Source organism: Agelaius tricolor, unplaced genomic scaffold (genome assembly GCF_023055355.1).
Source record: "Agelaius tricolor isolate 1412-34295 unplaced genomic scaffold, bAgeTri1.0.p SCAF_5, whole genome shotgun sequence".
NCBI lineage: Eukaryota > Metazoa > Chordata > Aves > Passeriformes > Icteridae > Agelaius > Agelaius tricolor.
Genome location: NW_027269265.1, coordinates 10,755,924 through 10,781,083, shown reverse-complemented (window position 1 = coordinate 10,781,083; position 25,160 = coordinate 10,755,924). Strand labels below are relative to the sequence as shown.

General features: G+C 42.6%; 1 protein-coding gene across 11 annotated transcripts in view; it reads right to left on the bottom strand.

Annotated features, from left to right (window-relative positions):
• CDC42BPB (CDC42 binding protein kinase beta) overlaps positions 1 to 23,122 on the bottom strand; it is a 91,345-nt gene extending 68,223 nt beyond the window's left edge. For 4 of the 11 annotated variants that reach the window (XM_071426394.1, XM_071426397.1, XM_071426395.1 and 1 more), the window contains exon 1: positions 22,650 to 23,118. In XM_071426394.1, the coding sequence (XP_071282495.1) occupies positions 22,650 to 22,827 (178 nt within the window). In that variant the 5' untranslated portion in view covers positions 22,828 to 23,118. Of the gene's footprint in view, positions 1 to 22,649 lie in introns of all 11 variants that reach the window. The other 7 variants (XM_071426393.1, XM_071426398.1, XM_071426400.1 and 4 more) reach the window with 4 other exon arrangements.
• Between the last annotated feature and the right edge of the window lie 2,038 nt (positions 23,123 to 25,160).

The following is a 25,160-nucleotide window of genomic DNA, read 5'->3' as shown; positions in this document are numbered from 1 at the left end:
CAGTTTTAATTTTTCCAAATATAGATCCTTGCTTCCCTTTTCCTGTGCTGACCTGTTTCCTCTTACTGTCTACCTCTGTGAACGCTTTTTTTCAGTCTGGTTTCCTAAGGAAATAAGGTATGTGTGATCATACTGTTGGGCATTGTGAAGCCATTCCTCTCTACCAGTACCTGTTGATCCCAATAAAGTCCCTTCATATCCCCTTTACCAAATTTCTTTGAAGTTGTCCAAAGATACAAAGTAGCTACAAGTTTTATTTTTAAAATGGCAGTGAATAGGAGACACCCATGGTATCACCTCTGCTAAGCGAAAGGCAGCAGCAGCAGGAATAAAGCAGTCACCTGCTCAGCTGGCAGCCAGCACACACCCAGGTGCAAAGCAGACATCCCTCACTGTCCACAGTCCTGCAGGGACAGTGGGACAATGCTGCACAGAAGAGGGAAGAAAGGAGCTGTGCAGCAGAAAAGAGAAGCTCATGCACTGGGAAGGGCAGGCAGTTATTCCACTGAGCCCAGTAAAGTTGATAAATACAAATTTACAGGAAGACAAATTTCACCCAAGTTCTGCTGTTTACAAGTCAAGGTGATACATTCTGTGTTCTCTAACACATTTGCTGCTGGGCCTTTGGCTTCTGCCATGCCCTCCCTCCTGTTTTTACAATGTACATACACACCTTTCAGTTACCCTGTCTGCCGCTTGCCCAGTGATCCAATTCTTCATCACCCATCAACATCCACTGGACCAATGCAGTGGTGCAGGACTCTTGGTTATCACAATGACACAAATTCCACTGGCTTTAAAACCAGAGAAGCATAACCTGGATACCTCTTACAGGGCCTGCAGCCCTTGCAGAACAGCCTGCTGCTACAACACTGCTTCACACACTGTCAAAATCCTCTTCATTCCCTGAACAAGGCCAGCCAGTTTTACAGTGGCTAGTACTGTTCTCTTCTAACAGTATCACTGGCATTTACTAAAATTTACTAAAATGCCAGTAGAAACACATACATGAACACAATAGCAAGAATGTCTGAGTATTCTTGATTTTTCAAGACAGAAGATGGAAACCAATTATTAAGTTAAATGTCAAACTGCTAGTCTTTATTTGGTATATAAATGCTTAAAAAGCCTTCAAGCTTTCTGAAGATCTGTTGCACAGAGGTATCCATTTGCAGCCAGTTATGGATTTTGCTTCATTTTATGAAAGTTTTTTGACAAACATAAAAGAGCATTCTGAGCACCTTCAATCAGACACTGTGCTGACACTAACAGAACTATGAATGTGGTAACATTTGGATTCAATAATTACATGCAAAACCCCTCAAAGGTTTAAAAGGATAAAAACATTAATTTTAGGCATAAACTGAGTGTTTGTAGCTTCTGCATCTTGCTCCATAACCAGCTTTATCAGTTACAGAAGAGCTGATTCTGGCATTTGGCATTTGTACACTACTCTGTGATAACTGCATGAAAAATTTATCACCAAGCTAAAGGCTAATGGCATTGGGAAATGCTTTCAAGAAAAATATCAAGTAGTAGTTCTGATGTTGATCCTATTAGTGTTGCTAAATTTGCCAGCAGAAGAGCATGGCATTTACCTCGGAACATCATCTGTGTTCACTGTTATTCTTTTTGCGTGGCAAGCCCCAAAAGCAAGTGCCACACAGAAGGACTCATCAGCAGCAATATGCCAGCTTGCTGATGAATGTTACCACAAACACTTAATAGCTGGCTATCTGCCTGCCCAGCCCATTCACTGCTTTCCATGCTTACAATGAAAGGACATCCAAAATAATACTCAAGGTTTGTACAGACAAGCACTGAGGAGCACACAGATGGTTACCAGTAGTCCAAGTGACAAAACACATTGCCGGTTTAACTCTTGCCAAAGCCACTGTGTGTCTTTGAGAACTAAACAGAAACAGAGCTCTAGCAGGTGAGAGGAAGTAAGGGTTGGCTCACACATCCAAAGAAACACACCAAATGACTATCTGCTGTACTCATATATATGCAAGACCTTTCTTTGCCAAAGGAAAAATAATAGGTAAAATAAAAACCACATGCCAATCAGACCATGGTCTGTGCTAGTACTACAAGGGATGCAAGTACAAGGAGAGGAGGCTTGCATTGGTATCAGAGGGTGAAGCTCACTGCCCAATTTCTCATTTTGTTCATGTTACTGTCACTGAATGATCCAAATTTAAGGAATTACTCTTTGGTTTCTAGAACAAAATCAAGCATGGCTTGTCTTATTTATTTATTAATATTTTAGTTGATCTTGGAAGATGAAACTGTTAGTAGCAACACTGAAGAAGAATGTGACTGTAAGTAGCACTGACTTTGGGAAAGCCAAAAGTGAATTACTGTGCACACAAACCTGGTGAAGCTTCACAAAATGCAATATATCAGGATATCACTGTCAGGACACAGATTTTTTTTAAGCAGGAAGAAAGACTGGACAAGAAGACCTGCACCTTTATAAGTACTCATAAAGGCATTTCAGAAAACACCCAGCAATTTGAGATTAAATTCTAGCCTCTCAGGGGAGAATGAAGAAAGCCCTTAGAGAAACAGTGCTCCTGACTGCACTTGGTAGTCCAGTTTTTCACACTCTTTCCAACTTGTCACATTTGTTTGGGAGACAAAAAGCCATGTTTCTCTAACCTCTTCCTAAGGTTTTCCCTAAGATTCTCAGCTCTTTCATCAGACTACATAACAACCATGGATTCCCTGATGGTCCATCAGCCTCTTCAGCCTTAGAACCATCACAGACTAAAATACTGAGCAGAAGTCCAACAATATCTGCAAGCTGGCACTTTCTGCAGAGACCAAAACAAATGGATCTTGCTTCTACTCAAATTTTGCAAGATTTTCAAAGATGGTACTTTCCTTACTCTTAAGTCTTGCTAAAAATCTGCAAAGCAAAGATTACTATTATACAATAAAGGAACTTTTCTGCTCTTTATAACTGTCGATATCCAATGCCTTCATAAGCTTCATCTTCAGTCCTTTTATCTTCCTCAAGATGATAGTACCCAGCATGGAAGACATATGTACATCAAGCCATATACAGATTTTCTTGGGACTGTCTGACATCCCAGACATTTGAGATAACTGAAGAGGGATCTTCATGCCGACCTCAATCCAGGAAATTCATTCTACTCCTGAAGGAGTTCCTCCTTGGTCCTTCTCACCATGCTCCAGTCCATTGTTTGGATCATCAGCCTTCATGTAGTATGTCAATCAAGGAACTTTTCCAGGCAAAAGCTAGTTTGTCTATCCCGTTCCACCCCCTCTCAGCACACCATGCACCCAATGTGACTCCCATACAGTTGTGACATGGAGCCCCAGCCCAAGGCAGGGAGCAGGATGAGGCTGCAGAAGGGCAAAATGGCTTTCAGAACTGAGGTCAATGCGGTGCAGAGCACAGCAACCATGGAAGTGGCTATACCACAGCCTGCACCACATTAGGACAGGCTCTTCAAAACACATGTTAAACTTTGTAAGAAACATCACAGAATGCAGTATCTGTTTAATTTAGCTTTATTCGTGCCTCAATTTTTCTGTAGTTCAGGGCCAGATTCTGCAGGTGTTGGAGAGGCCATTTAAGCCACAGCAAATGGCAATCAGATAGTGAAGCACATCAGTAATGGAAAAATTGTTTCAGGGGGGTTATATGAATCACTAGTTCCAAACAGTAAAATTTCAATGATTCCATTTCTTTTATTCCATAACAACACTGTAAATATTGCTAAAATCCACTTATTTTACTGCATGATGAACAATCTCAACAACATGGTTAGTAATTTTTTTGTAGACTTGCCTGGGAATTACAACTGCTCAGAAAAAAATGGTATTTTTCAGATGGTTTCAAAGTAGAGATTAAGCAAATCTTGAATTTGAGCTCACCAAAATTTCAATAACATAGGATGAAACTAAGTTTCATCAGACCCAGCACCTCTTGCACATCCTAAGAAATAAAACAATTCCAATCTGATGACCACATTGTGCTGATATAAGCATACATACACTTACATTAATTAAGCCACCACTTACATCATCAATGTATGAGCAAAGTTCTAGTTCCTGACTGCATGCTTTATTTCATCTTAGAAGTAAAACTTAACAGGAAAGCAAATATAGCTGTTTTACCAATCACTTACAGTAAATGCATAGGGTTTTTTTCTCCAGATATACACAAAATTTTCTCTCAAGTTACTATAAACACAATATGTGCATTATGTAATAAAACAATTTACACTTTACACTGGTGTTGTATTTACCACATGCCACCTCCTTTATTTATAGAATTTAGAGGTTTCCAGTAAATTCTTCTTGCCAAAGCACCCTACACAAATGCACTTACAGTAACAGGAGTGAAATCCACCTTATGATGCATCCCTTTTCTCTGCTTATAAACTTAGAGTAAAGCACAAGCAGTTCAACTTAGTGGATCGCTGTGACCAGAGCAGCAGTTCCATGGATCTGCTCTCCATCAGCTCCAACAAACCAGCTGGCCTCACCTCACTGACCTGATTCTACTCACTAAATCAGCAGGATCCCAAGCTACCAAGACACATCTATCACACTGTAGTTGAGGCAATTGAATCATCAAGGGTCGGGAGAGGCTGCTGTGCCAGCAGAACACGGAGGGTAAAGGAGCAGAGCATTTCTCCTGAAGCTGCTGTCTGCAGGGCCCAGGCTGTGATGAGCTGCCCACACTGCATCCAGCTGTGGCAGAGCTGAACTGCCCTGCTGCTAACAGGGAGCTCCATGGAAAGCTGGGTAAGGAAGCAGAGCCAAATGACAATTACCTCTTGCCTGACACTTCAGTTCCCAACCAGATCAACGCCATCAACTAGGAAATACAAGGCTAAGGGGATGGGACAATTAGGTGAGCTTACAGTGCTACAGAACTGCACCTGACTCTTTTTTTTACCCTGAGCTGTTTTTCAATTTTAAGAGTTCAGGTAGCAACAGCTACTTTAAGAACAGGTGTGGCACATCTTTCTCTTCACTTCCTTCTAAATGGCAGCGGGCAGGAGGACATTTTCTCAGACATTACTCACCCTGTTTCAAAACTCGCCTGGAGCTTGAGATCTAATTAAAAGGTCACTGAAAGTCAGATCTTTGCCGTAGGAAAAGGCCACAAAGACATGCAACAAGCAATTACTGTAACCAGGCACAAGAATCTTTGGAGGAGCTCAGGCTACTCAGAAGCAGAAAAGAGGGGAACTGTCTTTAAATCTGCAGAGAATACTAACAAGTCCCATGCTAATATACACATTATACTGGACGGCTCAGAGTGGCTTTTTTATTATCATAAATACTCTCAGGATTTATAACTCTTGTTCACTTCCCCCTCTAGACCAGGAATGTATAGCCAAAGCTATTCTATCTTGCACTACTCATTCCAATACCACTAGCTGGCAACAAGCAAGAGGAAGACCATTTTTACAGCAGCACTATTTTCACAGCAGCACTATTTTCACTGACTTCAAGTTCCAAAGGTCACTACCAAAAAAACTCAGGGCAAGCAGGGCATCGGGAGCATGGCCAGCTGCCTGCAGCTGTGAAAAATCACTGGGGTTTGGGGTCCTCAGAAGGTAAGCACATCTCCAGAGGGCATATCAGGATGCTTCCTGACAAATTACTTGCTCAGGATGGAAAGAAAGTCGAAAGGGAAGAGAAATACATCTCTCAGCCTTCCAATGCGTGATGAAAACATCACCCAGATAAGGCAACATGCTTCTAATTTCACTGTGCAACTTTTCCTTAATGTCTGACACTGCCTCTGCACATTTTAAAATTTGTCTATCTCTATTCCCAGGCTTTCCACATAATACAGTTAAAATTTTAAATGGATAAGAAAGGTCTAAATTTTTACCAAGAGTGGGGAGAATCTACTGGAAAGCTAAGAAAATCCCACCTCTGGTCTTAGAAACAGCTTTCAAAAAATGGAGTCAAACTGTATGATAATAGATCATTAGCAGTAGATATTTTTTTAAGTGCTTATGGCTAAAAAAAAAGCCAAAAAATTTAATTACCAATGAAATAAACCAAGAAGCCTGCAGAATTCTGTTTTAGAATACTGCCCCATTTACCAACTATCAGTTATTAGCTTGCTAGCATCAGCTAATTATTCTGAAGTTTCAAACTGACCAGGACCATTACATCTGCTATTAAATTAAAAAAAAATCCATTTAAAACAGGGTTTGGTTTTTTAACACAGTGAATACCCATGAAACAAAACATTTTGGATAAATGATAGTCTAGAATTTTAGACATATGACAGTTTATGCAGGTTCAAATTTTTAAACTCTTCTTCAAATCAAAAAGCCATTGTTAAGGGAGGCAAATCTTGGAACAGTTAAGAGCGAATTTTTAAAATTTAACTGAATTAGAACATGACTAAAGAGCTTTAACATCACATGTGTATGCAAAGCATACGGAACAGGAAACTAAAAATAGAACCCCAAGCCTCTTCCTAGAGACATTTCCAAGTCTCCAAGCATTATAAATTCAGCTTTCTCTAGTACAGGCAGGATGAAGTTCTTCCTTCTTCTCTCCCCCTCATTCTGTATTTTTATCATGCTTTCCTATCCAAATTTTTGGTAATTTATGTACAGTACACTGAATAAGCTCTTTCCCCTTATCTCAGTATTTTGTGTATCAAAGAACAGTTTTGGTTTTGTTTAGTATTTATAGCCCATCTTTTCTTAACATCTTCACCATGGTATCTTCCAGGAATTCTTAAATCCAGCTTCTGGATCATGATTTTAGGAAAGCTCTCAACAGACTGCCAGCCCACATGACTTTGGTGTTTAATGGACATGCTTCTAGGCATTCCCAAACCTCCTGTAGGCTCCTAGAATCTTATATCCTCCACATTATGTTTCAGTCCAGAGTATACCTCCCATTGCTGCACACTCCAGTATGATCAGCAGCAGGCCAAGATCCCTGGGTTCTAGCTGCTTCCTCTTTCTTACATATTCCTAAAGCTGGTAGGGAACAAAAATCTGTTCAATCACTGCACTCACAATTGCAAATACCACGTCTCACCTCTACGTCTTGTTCCTCAGCTTTTCAAGACAGGCATATCAAGTGAGGAACATCCCAGAAAGTTTCTATATCAGGTGCAGTATCTTAGAGCATTCTGCTTTTAAGCTTGTAGTTTTAAACATAAGTTTTCAGTTTTGTACACTCCCCACTTAAGGTGCAACATTATCCACATGCCATCTATGTTTAATAAACACTACATCCACAATCCTTTTGCTTTAAGATTTATTTCCATGCATTTGAGCAGAGAATTCCTTTTTTTCTTCCTCATTTACAGTCCATCTAGGCAGGTGTGTTGATTTCAAAACAGAAAATCAAGTACTAAGACATTCAGAACAAGCTTGTAGTAGGCTGGCAATCTCAAATCTTCATCTATACCTCAGGCTCCATTCTGTTGGCTTCCAACCTTTTTCTTTCCTCATACTTGGAAATAACAACCAAACATTTGAAAGCTCCTATGCAACACCAGGGTGAGCACCTGCATGCCAGTACAGATGCAGCTGGAAAACCCTACTGGTGTAGATGTGCTTTTACAAGTTCCCACATCCAGAGCAGGATCCAGTAACGATGCATTAACTTCTTTCCAGAAATCTTCCAACATAGCACTCAGCCTCTAAGGAGACCACAAGCAGAAGAAGTGACCACAAACAGAAAACCAAGGAATTTCAGTCAATCTACAAAATGGTTTAATCTACTTCAATGCAACTGCAAACTACTATAGACATTGAGCCAATATTTACACAGATAAAAGCCAAATGGTTGCTCTTCTACTTTCTTACACATCATTTTAGTTATACCCCATTCCTTTTTCTTTTTCCATCTAGAATTTAATATTTTCCTTTACTAATTTGTCTCCAGTGTCATCTAAGTAAACCTTGGGTACTTTACCCATTTCATGATTGTTTTAGCTCTTCAGTAATATTTTCCACTTGCATCAACTCACTTTAAAAGCACATTGAGTCCCAAACCACAATCTTATAAAGATTGTCAAACTCTTCATCATTGATACTGTAGTTCAGACAAGCTAGGTTCATTTTGATATGAGTATTGTGGAGCTGAGGCTATGTAATCCTTTTCTTCCATAAACTGCTTTGGAATTCTCTCATGTAAAAGTCTGAAAGAGCTGTGTATTTTTTTTTCCTTTACATAAGATACTCAATATATATGTCACCTAGGGCTCTTTTTTTTTTTCAGCCTCATGAAAAATGTTCTCAGTAATTCATTATTCCATCTTTGGATTGCCACTGTGAATCAAGCAAGGACATGACATTTATCAAAAATCTCTTGGCAGTTTCATGGTCTTTAACAAACAGCTTCACTCTGGTTCTCATGAGCAGGTACACACACAGTGCAGGTCCATGGCAATGGTCTGCAGGACACAAATACCCCACAGCATCGGGGGGGAAAGATGACTGCTTATAAAACTTGCTTTTTTTGTTCATCAAATTGTCTGGAAAGGAGTTAAAAAGCCTTGAAGACTGTACTTCTAGCAACTGTCCTACTGTTTATACTTTAACAGCCCCAAAATTTCACTTTTGTAATAATTTCTTGATGTTTAACTCTTGTTTCCTATATAATTTGAATTTTAAAACAAGTCCACAGAAGCATAATTAAAAAAGAAAACAAAAACAAAACAACAAAAACCTAGGTCCATAAAATCTTTCAAAACACGTTTCAGTCATGATAAAAAAGAAGGAACAGTCATGTGTTAAACTACTCCACTGCATTATCTGCATGAGCAGCAAGGGTCACTTTGTCACTATGTCTGTTACTATGCTCAGACTGCACCAGTCATTACTCTTACACAGGAACAAAAATGTACCTAATTGTTTAAAGAAATTTTACAATAGCAGAATAGCTTATGCAGTTGTTGGCAAAACCTCACTCCTGACTGACTATTCAGCTGTATTTTAAAGGAAGACAACAGGGGCACTTACAACTGTATTACATGAAAGCAAAAATTAAGGAATTTCTCTTCTGAAGAGCCACTCTCTAAGGAATGCATTTTTAAGGAACCAAGAAGTCACTTTGGAATATCACCTTTCTTATGTGAACATACTTGAACAACTCAAAACCCAAGTCTAACAAGAATCTTTTTTATCCCATGTGAGAAGTTTTTCACTGAGTACCATCAGTTCCATCTCTCCTTCAAAATTTTTCTTAACAGACATTTTAGTAAAGAATATCGACCTAAAGTTTACTTCAAAGTACAGGAACTTCTAGAAGCACCAGGTAAAGACATCTGGCTTGACCAATGTTTGCAGTATATTGACCAATATTTTGGACTTTAAACAATGTTTTTTTCCACTCCTTTCTAATTCACAGATCTGCTTATTTTTTATTCCAATATTATAAATTTTAAAACAAATACTGTGACTCTCCAAAAATCTATTTCTGGATATGTGTTAAAAGATTACAAGCAGACAGTGTTGATTTCCTCTTCCATGAATTGTTATGCACAGCTAAATTTATTTCCTTGCCAATAACTCTTTTTTTCAAATTTTTTAAACACAAAAGTGATAACAAGCAATCTCCACCCAAGTCCCTCAGAAAATGGAGAGGAGAGGTTCTTAAGTGTTATATGGGACATGAGGGGGGAGGAAGAGATGAGGGCAAGGAGATTGATGTAAGAAGTAGGTCTTGCCCATGCTTTCCTCTTGCAGAAAGATAATCCATTATCTTTCACCAGCTGTCACCCACAGAGCTCTGAAGGTGAATTACTGGAGCACATTTTCCAGTGAGGTCTGTATTATTTATTCTGCAGTTATCAAGCATATACTTGAAGAAAGAGCTATCATTACCAATGTGCACAATGACATAGCCACTGACATGAAAGATCATTGCTGCCATGTGTGCACAAGTGTGCCCTGCTGTTTTGAAGACATCACTGCAAAGTGCTTCTCTAAATAAGAAATGAAAGTATATAATAAGTAAGAAATTAAAAGTGACGAGCCTGAACGATTAAATGAAAGAGGAAATTTGGGAATAAGAGGAGGAGAATGGTATTTCTCAGTAGTTTTAAGCAGCAAGACTCAGTCCACAAAAAAAGCTCCTGCCATTATTTCACTGTCTTCTTTTTCCCCCGAGGTACCTCCACAGTGTGCAAACTGTGATCATCTGAAACAACTACACAACACTGTGAGAAAAGTTTCTTCTGAAAAATGAACACACATTATAAACTGCTCAGACACAGACAGACACAGTCCTTGCCCCAGAAGGGCAGTGGACCATTACATTATATAGAGCTCTCAATGAATGCCTTCATGACATAGCTGACAATGTATGTTCTCTGAGAAGGGTATCTACCAGACTTCCAGGCATTTAGGAATGTAGGAATTTTGAAGAATGTTATTATTTTGCAAGGGGTTTGCTGTAAGCAAAATACTCCAAGACACAGATAAAAATTCACTGTATGGAAAGTCAAGTGCCACTTTGATACCTTCTAAGTACAAAACAGCACTAGAAAAGGATTCATTTCTTAGGTTTTGTCCCATTTGTACATTGTTTTCCTCATTATTGATAGCACTTCCATATACCAATATGATTTTGAAACACTGAAATTGTTGTGCATTTTGGTTAGCTGAGTCTACTATCATCAATCAAGAATATCAGCATTAAAACCATGCTGCAAGTCCAACTTCATGTAAGTCATATGAGTTCTCAGTTTACAGAGAAAACAAAAAACCCCAGCTAGGACCTCCCATTACATCTTCCTCTTATGAGGAATATTTGTTTCACCTGTTGTTAGCAACTGCTTACCTAGACTCCTTATAGTGTCAGATATAAGCATATTAGGAGCCCTACTAGATAGAGATCCTTTGTGATATGAGAACATATCTAGTACAACAACTAAACCTGTACCTTTCATAAAAGATGATTCAGGCTTGCAGTCATGCAGAGAGGGCAGGCTCTTCTGACAACTCCACAGAGGAATGCTTTAAAATATCCAAGTGCTATCAAGGCTAACTAGACATAAGGAAACCACACTTGAGAGACAGCACTAAACATAAAATATAGGTTCAAAGTTCTTAAAACCTGTTCTGGCAAATTCACTGCCAGGAACAAGGAAACTGGTGCTTTCTTTAAATACATGGAAGAAAAACATGAACAAAACTTTCCCTTCATTTAACAAGCCTAGTTAAAAGCTTGTCAATACTTATGTTCAGACTGTGGTAAAATGCCAGCCAATCAAGGTGACCATCTGAGACTATTAAAAAAAACAAGTTGTATTAGTTACTTTATCTACAGCAAGAAGAAGATGCTACTTCACATTTTGCTTTTCATTCTGAGAAGTATGAAGAACAACTATTTACTATCAGAGCAGCCATGATGTTAAATATATTTGTTAACTCGAAAAAAAGTATACTGAACCTCAGAGTAAACTTAGATTGGAAGGGACTTCTGGACATCAGAATCCCCCCCCAAAGCTGAGATAGCATCAAAGTTCAATCAGGTGACAAAGGCCTTGTCCAGCTGAGGTTTGTTGCCAGGATAAAGAGCCTTTCATCTTTCTGGGTGACTCTTCCAGTGCAAGACCATCCTCATGAGGAGTACTTTTATTTTTCTCTCACAAAGAGTCAGAATGCTCCTTGCCATAACCTGTGTCCACTGTTGGTCCTTCTTGGCAGTGCACCCAGGAAGCATCTGCCTCTCTGTCCTCCCTAACCACACGTGTGGCAGTGGAGGGTAATGATGAGATTCCCCTTCTCCAGGCATCTCAGGCTTTTGTTGCATTTCACCTACTCCAGGCCCTCAGCCACATCAGTACTCCTAGACTCACTTCAGCTTCCCAGTGGTTCTTCTGTACTGGGAAGCCCTGAACTAGACACAGTACAAGAGAAGTGGCCTTGGAAGAGTGGTGTAAAGAGAATAACAACCACTTCCCTCAGCCTGCTGGCAACACACTCCAGATGCAGTCCTGTACACAGGCAGCTTCCATTTCTACAATGATGCATCACTGACTTTTTCAACTAATTGTGTACCAGGATCCACAAATCCTTTTTTGTAAGGCTGCCGTCTAGGTGGTCATCCCCCAACTTTTACAGCTGCACATAGCAAGACTTTGCATTTGTCATACTGAATTTTGTGATGTTTCACAGTGTGAGGGAAGTATAATGCTACATACAAAAGGTAGAGGATGGAATGTAGTATCTGCTATCCCCACCCTTAAAACATGCCTGAAACATTAAACACAATCTTTATGATGTTTAACACTACCCACAAGAACAGGAAGTCTATACCTAGATAACCTACAGCTTTGGTTCTGTCAGGATAAACCAGGGCAACTTCTCCTGGTCTGAGCCACTCAAACACATGCATACCTTTAACACGGATGAAAATTACTGCAAAGCCCTTTCCTAAGGGCAGTAAAAGCTTCTTCACAAATAGCTTTTAATTTTCTTAATTAAAAATCTCCCACTTCCCTCCTTCACAAAATGTCAGAGTTTTATCTTCACAATTCACATCAGGGTCAACTTCAAGATGCACAAGGATTGATTATTTCTAGCCACAGATGTAAACCTGACTAGGTCATGCCTGCCAGGGTCAAGCCTGCCCAGTATAGCCCTGTTGGTACAGCGCTACATCCAATCCAGTAAATCCTGCTGGCCCACAGTAGTAAACACACACTGATAACCAGAGTTCAGTTGCCTTAATAACCAGTAAATACTTCTAGGATTAGATAAAGACAATCTGTGGCTCTGATACAGCCTCCAGTGAGGCATCCCCACACTATGTTGTCCCAGGTTATCTGCAGTACCAGGCCAGAAGAACCACAGTTTAAAAACAGTTGTGTGTATATTGACATTATTCCCAACTTAAATATCAACTGTCCAGGAAACCAAAGGCTGAACTAACTGGTAATGGAAATCTTCAATTACATACCAGAGTAAGTTAACACAGTCAAACTTAACTCCTCTATGCAGTGATATGATGCCACATGACCTAAGGCATTTTACTACAACTAGTTAAAGCTGGTCTGGAAGGAAAAGGTGTGTGCTTCTTCCCTGAGACACAGCTGACCTGCAACTTCTCAGTCTGCTCTGACAGATGAAGTGCTGTGAGTTTAGGAAAAATACCTATTACCCAATAAAGGCAGGAATATTAAATACCACAGGCTCCAGCCTTCACTCTGCACTTACAACCCAACATCTACCAGTTACTCCATTGTGAGGTCTAGATCACTTTTAGCCTCTTGTACATGTAAAACTTTTCTTCTCACAGCCTCCTGGAGGAAGTCCCATGCTTCTGAATCACAAAAATGTATTTTCCTTCAAAATGTGTAACTTGAGACCATTCCAGGGCAACAATGCCACCCTAAAAGTAGCTCTAATAGGGAGAACAGAATGAGATTCCCTCCTTGGCTTAAAGAGCATACAAACTAAAAAGAAAGAAAATGTGGTCAGATATTACATTCCCATCACATGCTCACATAGTGAAAGCAATCACAGACTAGACACAGAAACCTACATCCTTAATTTAAAAATTTCAATACAAACATCTTACTCAAGTACACCTGACTATAGGAAAAACACCTAACAATAGGAAAAATTTGCTTTTTGTCCTTTGGATCCAGAGTCCAAAAACTAGAAGCCTGTAGAACAAAGCCTGCAGAGCTTGCACACTGCGTGACCATCTCTCAGGGCTCATAAGAGACAGACCACAGCCATGCAGTCATGATACACAGAAACGTGGGTGGAGGGAACAAAAACACATGACAACCTAACTAATCCTATCAGAAAAAGAGCTAAATCTAAAGACTAAACATGCATCTTAAAAAGCAAACCTTTGGGAACATATTTCAAAATGATATAATAGGATCTTCATGCCTGGAGTCACCCTCCTGCTGTTTCTACTCTGCCTTAATTACAGTAAAATAAAAGGCACTCTGAACACTCCAGCTTCCTGTATTGACAATCCAAGTCACGTGGGCAGCAGTAAGGCTGGCAGCACACAGAAAAGCTCCATGAAGAAGCCAACTTTTGAGGAAGGATGTGCAAAATGAAGATCATAGAAGCCATGTTATAACAACATCAGCAATCCTAAGGTGTGCAAGGCAATGGAGACAATCCCCATCCACTCCCAAGGTACACATCAAAGCTCTGTAAGAAGTAGTGGGGGGAACCAGGGACAGAGGAATTCCTCAAGAGTGGGAAAAAGATTCCAGATGTCCCATGAGCATTACCATGCAATTACTAGAAACCTTGTCCTTCCTCAGGTGAGGACAGAGATTTCAAAGGCATACAGTGCAGGTCTTAGGCTAAGGGACCATTACTGGCAGGGAAATCATAATATACAACCCTTCATACTTCTACAGTGCTTGCTGTGCTTTGGGTAAAGTCATACCTCCTGTAAAAAGAATGAATCCATACCCCATGAACTACACAGTCCCAAATAAAGTACAATATTGCCAGAATAGCTGCAACACTTCTTTAAGTCTGACTTCCATATAGCTACTCAAACAAGTTTAAAACAGGAGTCATTTAACTTGCTACTTCACCTTTCACCAAATCTTTTAATGACAATTAGAACAACATAACTCAGGTTTAAGCTGAATTAAAAGTCCAGACAGAATTTTGTATTTACTTTCCCAAAACTCTGAGCATGACCATCTCACTAAACTGGCATAAACATTCCAAGCAGAACTTCACAAATTGTCCATGTTTATTTTTATAAACATGGATAATTTGTCTTTTTCGTTGGAGAACAATTATAAATTATGAAAAGAATTTGGGATATATTTGAAATTGGTGCTGCTTCTGACCTCTTCTCAGCCTTTTGGGGAAAGGTACCTAAACATATTTACCCCTCAATGGCACTGCACTTAAACAAATTAAGAACTATACCTCAGACTTAACTCATGCACATCTGATTAATAAATTCCACACAGTTTCAATGATTTAATACTTGGAAAAGATATCCCCACCATTTTTTAAAGCTCAGACTCCTTTATAGATGTCTTAGGTTGGGTGTCCAGAGGAACTAATCACATTTGAAGCTTTAGGCCATGGTTAAGTAATAACACGTTTCAGTGTTAAGACCCTGATGACATGAATGATAGAAATTAAGATCTCAGGCACTTGAGGATGCCTAAGGCCTCAGCTGGAAATGATGGATGCACACACTTAATCTGAATGCACTCTAAGTATATCTCCAGACATGATTACTGAGGTCTATGCAAAATCAGGGCTTAAGAAAACAGCGTGTAGTTTCCTACTGAAGAAAGCTATATTCATTATAGTGAACAAGATCTTTATAAATGAAAGCCTGCATTCTGGCAATCTGCATATGCTGATGAGAAAAATAGGCTGGAAGCTTTTAGTGTTAGGAGACAGCTAAAAAATGAACAGATCACACTGAACCACAGAGCAAATGTATATAAAAATTCTCAGACCTGGAGAATATTTTAAATTAAATCCCTTAAAAAAAAAAAAAATATATATAAAATAAAATGCAAACCCCCTAGCATTCAGTGGGATATAACAGTGAGCATGATACAAGCCCTTTGGTAAATCAAGAATACATTGAACTCTCAAATGTACCTTATGAGACTTAGGAAACAAATGTCAATTCTATTTTAAGTATTTTTAAAAGCAAAAATACATTAAAAAGCTTGAACAAGTCCTTCTATTTTTCTAAACAGTTTATTTGTGGTCCATTGTCCTACTGATTTTTTTCAGACTTTGGTAATGAAAAAGATGAACCCATAAAATTTTTCATATTCCTAGGCACTGCATTCTGTTAATGGCACAGAAAAATTTGCAATTGTTAAGTATTATAATTCTTCCTTTTTGTAATACCCATCTTAAACCAGCTTTCATGAATTGCCTCAAATTACATGCAAGGGAAAAAGTGTAATTTTTTATAAATTTAAAGAATCTGTAGTTTAACATTCCCAGCTAATCTCAATTACAGATCAACATTCCTAAAATATTAATATTCAACCATAAAGTAGAAGTAACTTGCTAAAAACAGCTAATGAAACAAGTATTTTAAGTTCTGATTCACACAATTAAAGTCATTTGTTCTAGTAGGTGTGGAAGAAACCGACTCATTCCCACACATTAATTGTTTGCAAAAATAGATTCAACTCAATTTGATAAAAAAGTTCATTTTACTAGATCTGTTGATTAAACTGACTTTAAAAGACATTTGCACCGATAGTGTTTAACTCTGCTCTGACAACCATGCAAGTTTTAAGGATGTAAATTGAGTCAATTTTTTTGCAAAATATTCTATCTTAATATTATCTGTGAAAACTCAATATGAAAATAATTTAGATTTGCAAGTGAAACAAGACAAAAAAAAGTTAGATTTATGGATGCTTATGAAATCTTACTTCTGCATTATAATCTTACACTTTATCATCTACCATCTAGAAACTACTAGCTGCACACATATTTTCCTGTATGAAGACAAACTTATCAGTGGCTTATTTACCCCCTTCTGAGTTTTCATAGATAAACAAAATTTAAATGCAAAATATAGATCACAGCCTTCAATACACCACATGATTCCTCAAGCCCTAACTAAAGACTGGTGCTATTTATTAGCACCTTCATGCACAGGAGAAAAGCAATACTGACTTCCTTCTATGGGACAAAAGACAAATCTTCACCCAGGCCATCTGTCACTTTACCAGCACATGCCAATGGGCCTCTCCTCCTCCAGACCCTGTTACTTTGCCACTACTAAAACATGACTGCAACATTCAGTCCCAATGCTTCACAGCATGATGTTTTACAGAAAAAGTCATTAAAAGATTCTGTCTCATTCTAAAAAGAATAGATTAAAACAGATGTCCTGTAAAGAGTCCAGCATCATACAGCAGCAGGATTTTAACCACATGCCCTCATGTCACTATACTGACTACAATGCTGTCAAAGCTAACATGGCAGTTAGGATTAATTCATGTTGAAGTAGCCCAAATATGCAATCTTTGAAGAGAACAAAACCAGTTTCATCAAAGCAGAGAATGCAGGAAACTGGGATTCAGCAGCCAGGGTCACACTATTCTGCCAGATGACCATCATGACCTCCTTACAGAAGGTGATTCAAGCTATGGTACCCCATCAGGGAAGAGTTCTAGCTGCATCCATACTGCACAAAAACCCCTGTGGTCACCACCACCACCACTCACCTCTCCAGAACATGTGCAAGGCACCTGTAGCTGTACCCTGCCCCAGTGCACACCCTCCTGCCACTAACTCTGGTGTAAGGAATTGTAACAGGCTTTGGTAGATAGAGGATGATGTAGAGACTTAGCCAAAACCTGAAATTCAGTTTTCTTGTTCATCAGCTGTCTTCATTATCCAACCACTGTCACTTCACACACGTGCCCAACAGGCTTATCACTCACTGCACAGCTTCTGCCTGCACAGAGAAGGACATTATATGGGCTGGCAGAGCCCGAGGCCCCTTCCTGAATTTTTATGTGTATTTCTGCAAGCAGAGGAAGGAGAGGAGTGCCAAAGGGAAGGAAGAGAGGAATTTAAACCCTCAAGTCAAGAGATATGACATGTTATCAAGTTACAGCTTTTCCTGGTGTAACCCCAAAAGACCAAGAGATCCTCATAAGCAACCCTAAAAATCCATCAGCTCTGAGGTCATCTCAAAAATACTTGAGGATAGTTCTGCTATATCCTTGCTAGCAGCACACTCGCCACACATTGTGCCCCTGCCCTTAGCCAGTACTGTTTCTAGAACAGCAGTACCTGTGGCTGTTCTAGGACTAGGACTAGGACAACCCTGCAGCTGGTTTAGAAGATGCTCTAGTGCAGGCTGGAAAGACCTTTCTCAGGCTCACATGTACACTTCAGAACACCACTGCTCTCAGGCTGAGAGAACAGGCTCTGCACTGCTCTGACAGAAAGGCCACCCTGCAAGGTTATCCCTCCCCGAATTAGGTTGTTTTTTTTTATCTGATAGGTTAAGATGTATCTTTAAGCAGAACTGAAAGGAGGAAAAACTAGGCCTTGGACTCAACTTGCAGAGCTCACAGAGCCCCTCCAAATGGAAGATCCAAACTTGAAGCACCAATCCCAACAGTGACCTAAAGTTGTGATCACTGCACCAGCACAGAAGCCCTTCCCAGTCAATGTTCTGTGCATGATTTTTTCCATCTATGGTCCAGACTCAAGGGTAACAAATGTATACCCAAAAGTGGCAATTCAGGGCTAGGCTAGAGGTTGCTTTGAGCACGCTGTGTGTACATTTCTTCTCTCCTCTAGTCCACACTGGGAATATATTTATGTTACTACAACAGCATCCACTATTATGCCAGACTGTCTTCAAGAGCTCAGCAGCAAGTGCCAAGCTGGCCTACTTGTGCTAATCATCTGCATCTTCTTCATGTTCCCCACAGCTTCAGCGTCCTTAGAGTTCCTCTCAGGAAAAAATTAAAACAAACACAGAGACAAAAAACTCCACCACCACCACCATCCAAAAGCAGAACACCACTCTAGCTGGGTAGCAGCACAAACTGAGAACACAGAAGGTAAGTCAGCATGCAAACTGACAGGTCATAACAAATGAGGAGAAACATTCCACGGAAGTGTTTCGTGAGCCTGCATCAAACAAAACCAGCAAACTACTAAATTACTCTGACATGGGGTTTGAGGTGCTGCCACAGAGAGAACCAGCCAGTAGAGAGTCTGGGAGTGAGACAACACTGAATGAAGTGTTTGGGGACATGTGCCACCTTGCCCTCTGTAGCAGGCCAGCAGTATCAAACAGGGTCAGGGGAAACAAAGGCTGAAGCAAGAGAGGCTGTGCAGCACCAGGATCATTTTGAATACAAATAAAGCCCATTCCTGAGACTCTCCTCTGAACGTGTTTGACTGCTGGCTGCAAATTGTGACAAGCAGCTGTCCAAAAACGGAGCAGCCGGTTGTGCCAGTCCCTGGTGACTGGAAGGAAGGGGCAGTGAGCACCAGCCACAGCCTGCTAAGATAACTCCTGAAAAACAAGGTGATGTCAAACCAGCACAGAAGTGATGCCAGCCAGCAAGGTGCCCTGCAAGCAGCCACTCTAGCACAGGGTTATGCAAGACTCAGATGGCTCAGCATGAGAGAACGAGAGGCTCCATGGGGAGGAACATGCTGTACCTGAAAGCTAAAGGACAGGTGGTGCAGACACCTGAGCTGTGACTGTGCTGCTCTAGCACTCTTGTACTTCTCTCCTTGTCAGGGTAAACAAGGGACAGCATTTTCTGCAGGAAAAGTCTCTTGGGACATCCCTCTGCAGTGTATGGACAACACACACTGCAGCACCCACAGTCCTTCAGGTAAGTCCAAAGTCCATGCAGCCTCCTCAGTGCCTGCTGATAGCTTCAGGTAGTCCCACTTTCAGACAGGAATGAGCAAAGCCAACTAGAATAAACAGGACTCCTCAGTATTTCTCACTCTAGGAGCAGCAGATGCAGCTCCTACAGTTTAAAAGACACTAAGCACAGATTTGGGAAGTTCTTTCTGAACATGTAGACATGGGTCTGTTACCTAACAGACTTGGATTCAATTCCCACTAAGAATACTGAGCATTATTTCAATATCTATTATATAAACAATATAACAGTGATAACCAACTGGATGTGAGCTTATTCAACAGAAGTTATAAATAAAAATAACTAGAAGAAAAGGACTTTGGACTACTCACTTGCAGTTCAGCTAGCTCTTCTCCAAAGACACTTGGCATAAAGATATGTGTATTATACATCCAGTGTAGGGAAAGAACAGTCTGTCTGAAAGCTCCATTCACCATGGGAAAGCTATAATTGACAAGGTTAAAATGGCAGATTCTTACAAGATTTGTAAAGCAATGGAAGCCACAAGCTGCCTCAAGGCAAAGGACCACACCCTGAGCTCTTCCATGGTTAGCAAATAGGAAGAAGATTTAAGCCTATGGCAGGACTACCAGGAAGCAGCAGAGGAATTAACAGGACAGAAGCAATGGGATGCACCATTTGGAGTTTATCAGCCTCCACAGCTAAGGTGCAAGGCTTCCACAGATGTTGAATAGAGAGGAGGTGGCCTAAGTCTCACAAGATGTACATGGGACTTAATTTTCTGCATTCCCCATTTGTCCAGGATCCACCAGCTACAGAGTATGAGCAGCACCATGCTCTGTCAGAAAGCAGAGATAGCCATATCCAGCAATTACACCACACAACTCACCATCTCCTCTGCACCCCACAGCCAGAGAAAAACCCTGCCTCACCTACCACGCCTGAACTCCATTTTCCCTAGCCAATTAAGAAGGCAAGCAAGTCCATTAGCCATGCTGAATCATTTTCAGGGAATTTTACAGGTGTGATACCTCACACCCAGTTTTAAAATCACAATTGTAAAAAAAATGTTTGTTATATAGGTCATCTTAATTCAAATTTAATACCCATGCAGCTTATTTCCATTGTCAGTGGTAAGTCTCCATTTTGTCAAAAGGAAATTCCTTCTGTCTCCAGTTGATAAAGAAACACTGATCTTCAAAGTATATCCCAAATATTTAACTACACTCTGATGCTCCTACAGACACATAACAGCACAGAAAACTTGAGCACATTAATCCAGAATATCTTCTAACAGCAAATCAGGCTGTAATTAAGACACATCATGACATAAGGAAGATTAGCATGTTTGGCATGATATTTTCCTTATTAGCTGGAGGCAGAAACAAGTTCCTTGTCAGTGGAAACACACTGTGAGGGCATTAGGACACAGATAAAAGGTGTCTCATTGCTGGCACTTACTTGTTTTTAACAGCTTGAAGGAAAGGAAGGAACACACAGTATCAACTGTAATTGGTTTTAAGGGTATCCCTTGTTGATGGAACACAAATATCCAGTCCAGACTTAGGTCCACCCCCTTACCATCAAGAGCCTGGATTACAAACTTTTATCCCTACTCTGCAGCACCAGATGGTAGCTCACATACATTTCAATTATTTATTGAATAGGCACTTTGTTATACCAGGGTAATCCCACACTGCAGTAAAACCTACACACTGTTTTTATTGCGAGCTATACTTTTCATCAAGTCAGTAACCTTTTCACATTCAGTGAGCACAATAAATAGAATTAAAAGAAGCGATTTTATAAACAATTGGATAATCGGCCTCTCCATCACACAAAAAATGACAACGCTGGGATCAATCAGTAAGACACAACCACCAGCAGCGCTATAGAAAAAGCATATCATTCTCTGGCCTGCCCCAAATCCTTCCAACTTCAGTTTTCAAAGTATGCTGCAGTCTGATCTATCACACTTAACAATTTGCTGGTGTTCACTCCTTCAAGCCATCAGCTTGAAAACAAAAAGCCCTGAATGCTCTTTGCAGAAGACGTACAAAGCTCCCATGACAAAACAAATAATCAATGTTCCCCAGGCTGCAGCCTTGCGGGGCAGATGTGATAAAGTGGTTAATTATTCAGTTGGCAATCGCATTACTGACGTCAATAGAAGAGTCCAGGAAGTGAATCCTCTTAGTTTGTTAGTGTATGACAAAGAGTGGTGGTCCCCACAGAAATTAAGGAGAACCAGCTGTCCCTTCATGTTAGTACTCTGGTCTCTAGTGCTAAAGACACACATTTGCATTTACTGAAGTAAATCTGCCCCTCCCTCTCCCTTAGGAAATCCTTTGTTTTGTTGGTTGGGGGTTTTTTTTTGTTGTTTTTTGATTTTTTAAGAGTGCTCTTTTAAAGCCTAATTAACTGTACATGCATGGAACAGCTGATAAACGGGGCAATGTTCTCGTGAGCAATGATCACTCCTCCCTCCCCTCCAATTCTTATTCCATGGAGAAGTTAAGTCACCTTCGTCACACATTATTATTCATAACTTACTCAGCTGAATAAACCAGTCAGCCACCATGGCCGTTTTAACATAAATTCATTTAGACATGCAGCAGGGAAGGATCTCTGCTCTCCACATACCTCTAGTCAATAGCCTTAACTAACCAACACTGGATGGAAAACTTTTATCCTAAGTGCCATCAAAAGTATCCACATCTTCTTTTGTCAGCATGCTCCGGACTATTGGAGGTCTCTCGTTATCAGGCTGCTTAACAGTAGGGAACCATTAAACAAAGCTCTTAGAAAGGCTGCCTAGAAATTCTCTGTCCTTGGGGGGGCATGCCCAAATTAAAAAAGACAGCATGATGAACGGGAACTGTTGTTTCTTCGAGCCACACACACACACACGCCCTCTCTAAAGCAAGGAGCCGGCACCAGAGCAGCATTTCAAAGCCTGAGCCTGGTGCTCTCCTCTCCTCCCCTCCCCCAGGTAGGAAACCCTCCGAGGAGCACTGGATTAGCCTGACGTTTCGGGCTAAGCCGAGCACGGTTTCAGGCCAAGGACACTCCGCTGCTGCCGGCTGCCAAGCGGTTCGCCTGGGACCGAGGGAGGAGACCTGGAGGGTCAAGGCCCGGCTGGCGGCGGGGGTGTTCCCCAGGGAGGCGCCGCATCCAGGGGCGGCGTCTCCGGCCGCTGCCGGGAGCGGCGGTGGGAGCGCACCGCGGGGCCGGGCCGCCCCGGCCGGCCCGCCGCCCCTCGCCGGGCACCGCGCGCAGCCCCCGCCCCGCGGCCCCCGCCCGGGCTCACCCCACTCGAGGAAGTCGGACACGTATCGGTCGCGGCGGAGCGGCGAGTCGCGGCTGCACTCGGCGTAGACGCCGACCAGGAGGTCGAGCAGGGTCTCCACGCTCAGCACGCTGTCGTGCCGCTGCGGCCCGTCCAGCACCAGCTGCTCCAGCCGCTTCAGCCGCACCTTGGCCGACATGGTGCCGCTCGGGCGGCGGGCGCGGGGCGCGGACGGGACGGGGCGAAGCGAAGGCCCCGGGGCTCAGCCGCTCTCAGCCGCCCCGCGCCGCCTCCCGCGGCCGAGCGGCTCCTTCCACGGGCTCCGCGTCGGGCACGGACGGTCCATGGGCCGGACCCGGCCACTCCCCGCCCCGCTCCGCTGCGGCCTCGCCCCGGCGGCGGGGAAGGGCCGATCCCGCTGCCGATCCCGCTCCTCCTCCCCGGGCCCGGCGCGTCCCTCGGAGCGCCTGCGGCCACGCCCACCGCGCGGCGCCCGCGCGCTCCGACGTGGGCAGGGCCGCGCGCAGGAAGGTTGGGCCGGGCGGCGCCCCGTAGCGGCAGATTCGCCGCGGAGAGCGTGAGGGGCGGCGTGGGCTGCGTGTCCGCGTCGGCACTTTCGTGTGTGTGTGGCTGTCTATGTGCCTGTGTCTGTGTGTTATCCCCAGTCAGGAGGCTCTTTAGTGTCAGATCTGTGTGTGCCTTCAAGCACGACGAAGGAGCCCTAGTCAGTGGGACAGGCAGCATCTCTCCCTCACGGACCTGCTGCCACTGAGGAGCTTCAAGCACGCAGCACATGGCGGTGTTGGTGTCTATCTATGTGCACAGAATCACAGGATCTCGGAATGGGTCTGGGACCACAACGGGGAGTCTTGTCCAACCTCCCTGCTTGAGCAGGGTCACCCCAGATCACATGGCACGGGATGGCATCCAGATGGCTTTGGATGTCTCCAGTGAGGGAGACCCCACACCCTCTCCAGGCAACCTGTTCCAGTCCATGGTCACTGCACAGTGAACTTCTTCTTCATGTTCCTGTGGAACTTGCTGTGCATCAGTTTCTGCCCATTGCCTCTTGTTCTATTGCTCAGCACCACTGAGAGGAGCTTAGCTCCATCTTCTTGCCACTCTCAGATACACATTGATGGGGTCCCCTTTCACTCGGGTTTTCTTGAGGCTGAACAGTACTTTCCTCATCTTTCCTCATAAGAGAGAGGCTCCAGTCCCCCAGTTATCCTTCCTCCTTTCCACTGGACCTGCTCCAGAGGCTCCATTGTTAACTTGGGTAAAATACTCTAGGTGCAAGTATCCTATTGCTGAACCATCTTAAGCGTAATACTAAAGATCATACCTACAGGTCAGAAAGACCTCTGCCCAGATGAAAACCCTTTCTCTGAGCACGTGTAGAAGTTACCTGGGGTTATGTAACTTGTATGGAAATAACTAACCAATCCTAGTAGGGGGGCTAGGGGAAGTTGCTCACTCTGAATTTCTGTTTATGAATAATGGTGCAGAAACTCTGGTGGCTTGTGCTTGATTTGTGCAATACCACTGAGCACCCAGGCTTGCACAACCCTGAAATAAATAATCAATGTCTCTCTTGAGTGTGCAATTCTTGGCGTGTTGCACACCAGATAATGATTCCCGTTTCATGGACAACATGTGTGTCCAGTGTGTGTGCCCTGGCCTGTGCCATCCTGACAGGGCTGCAGTTCCTGTCCCCACTGGTCAGCCCTGGGGACCGGGCAGCCTGCCCGAGCCACCCAGCTCCTGCCTGAGCCCCCAGCCCCACACCTGGCCGTGCCAGGCCATGGGTTCCCATGGAGGATGTGGTGACCCCAGGGCCACCATCCCCACAGGTCTTCACGGGATGCTGTGGCCGTTGGGAGAATTCTCCAACCACACCTGGAGTGGGGCCTTCTCTTTTCCAGCCTTGGTCATATTCCCTGCCTCAATGGGGCTGGCAGGGTAGGCATGGCTTTGCAGCAGGACATGGTGTCTGGAAGCTGTGGCTTTTTATGCCTTTTAGAACCTCCCTGGTGATGGGACTTTATTTCCCAGCAGCAGCTAGCCTGGGCAAAAAGAGCCCTGCGTGTTCACAGCTGCTGCCCTTGGTCCCTTGAAGGAGCAGGGAACTGGGTGTAGGGCACTCAAGCCTTTCCTCAGCACTGCTTTTTTTCCCATCACAGCTTATTCTGAGAACTGTTCTCTCTGGAAGCTGCAGCACCTCAAGGCAAGATGCTGAGTAGCTTGGGATGGGAGTTTACTTCTGCAGGAATGCAGCCAGTCAGGTCCTGATGCAAAGCTGAACTGGCAAGGATGCTGTTTCCTTGCCTGTCTCCCCCGGCAGGTAGCTGAGGTGCTGTGCGTTCACAACCATCGCACCGGAAAGGAGGCAGCCGAGGAGCGCTGGCTGTGTCTGGGCTGGGAACATCCTGCCCCGGGCAGCAGGAGCCAGACTGCGCTTTGTTCAGGGTCAGACGTGACATGGCAGTCACTGCCGAAAGACCTGAGCGGTGCCATCTGTCACCTCCAGGG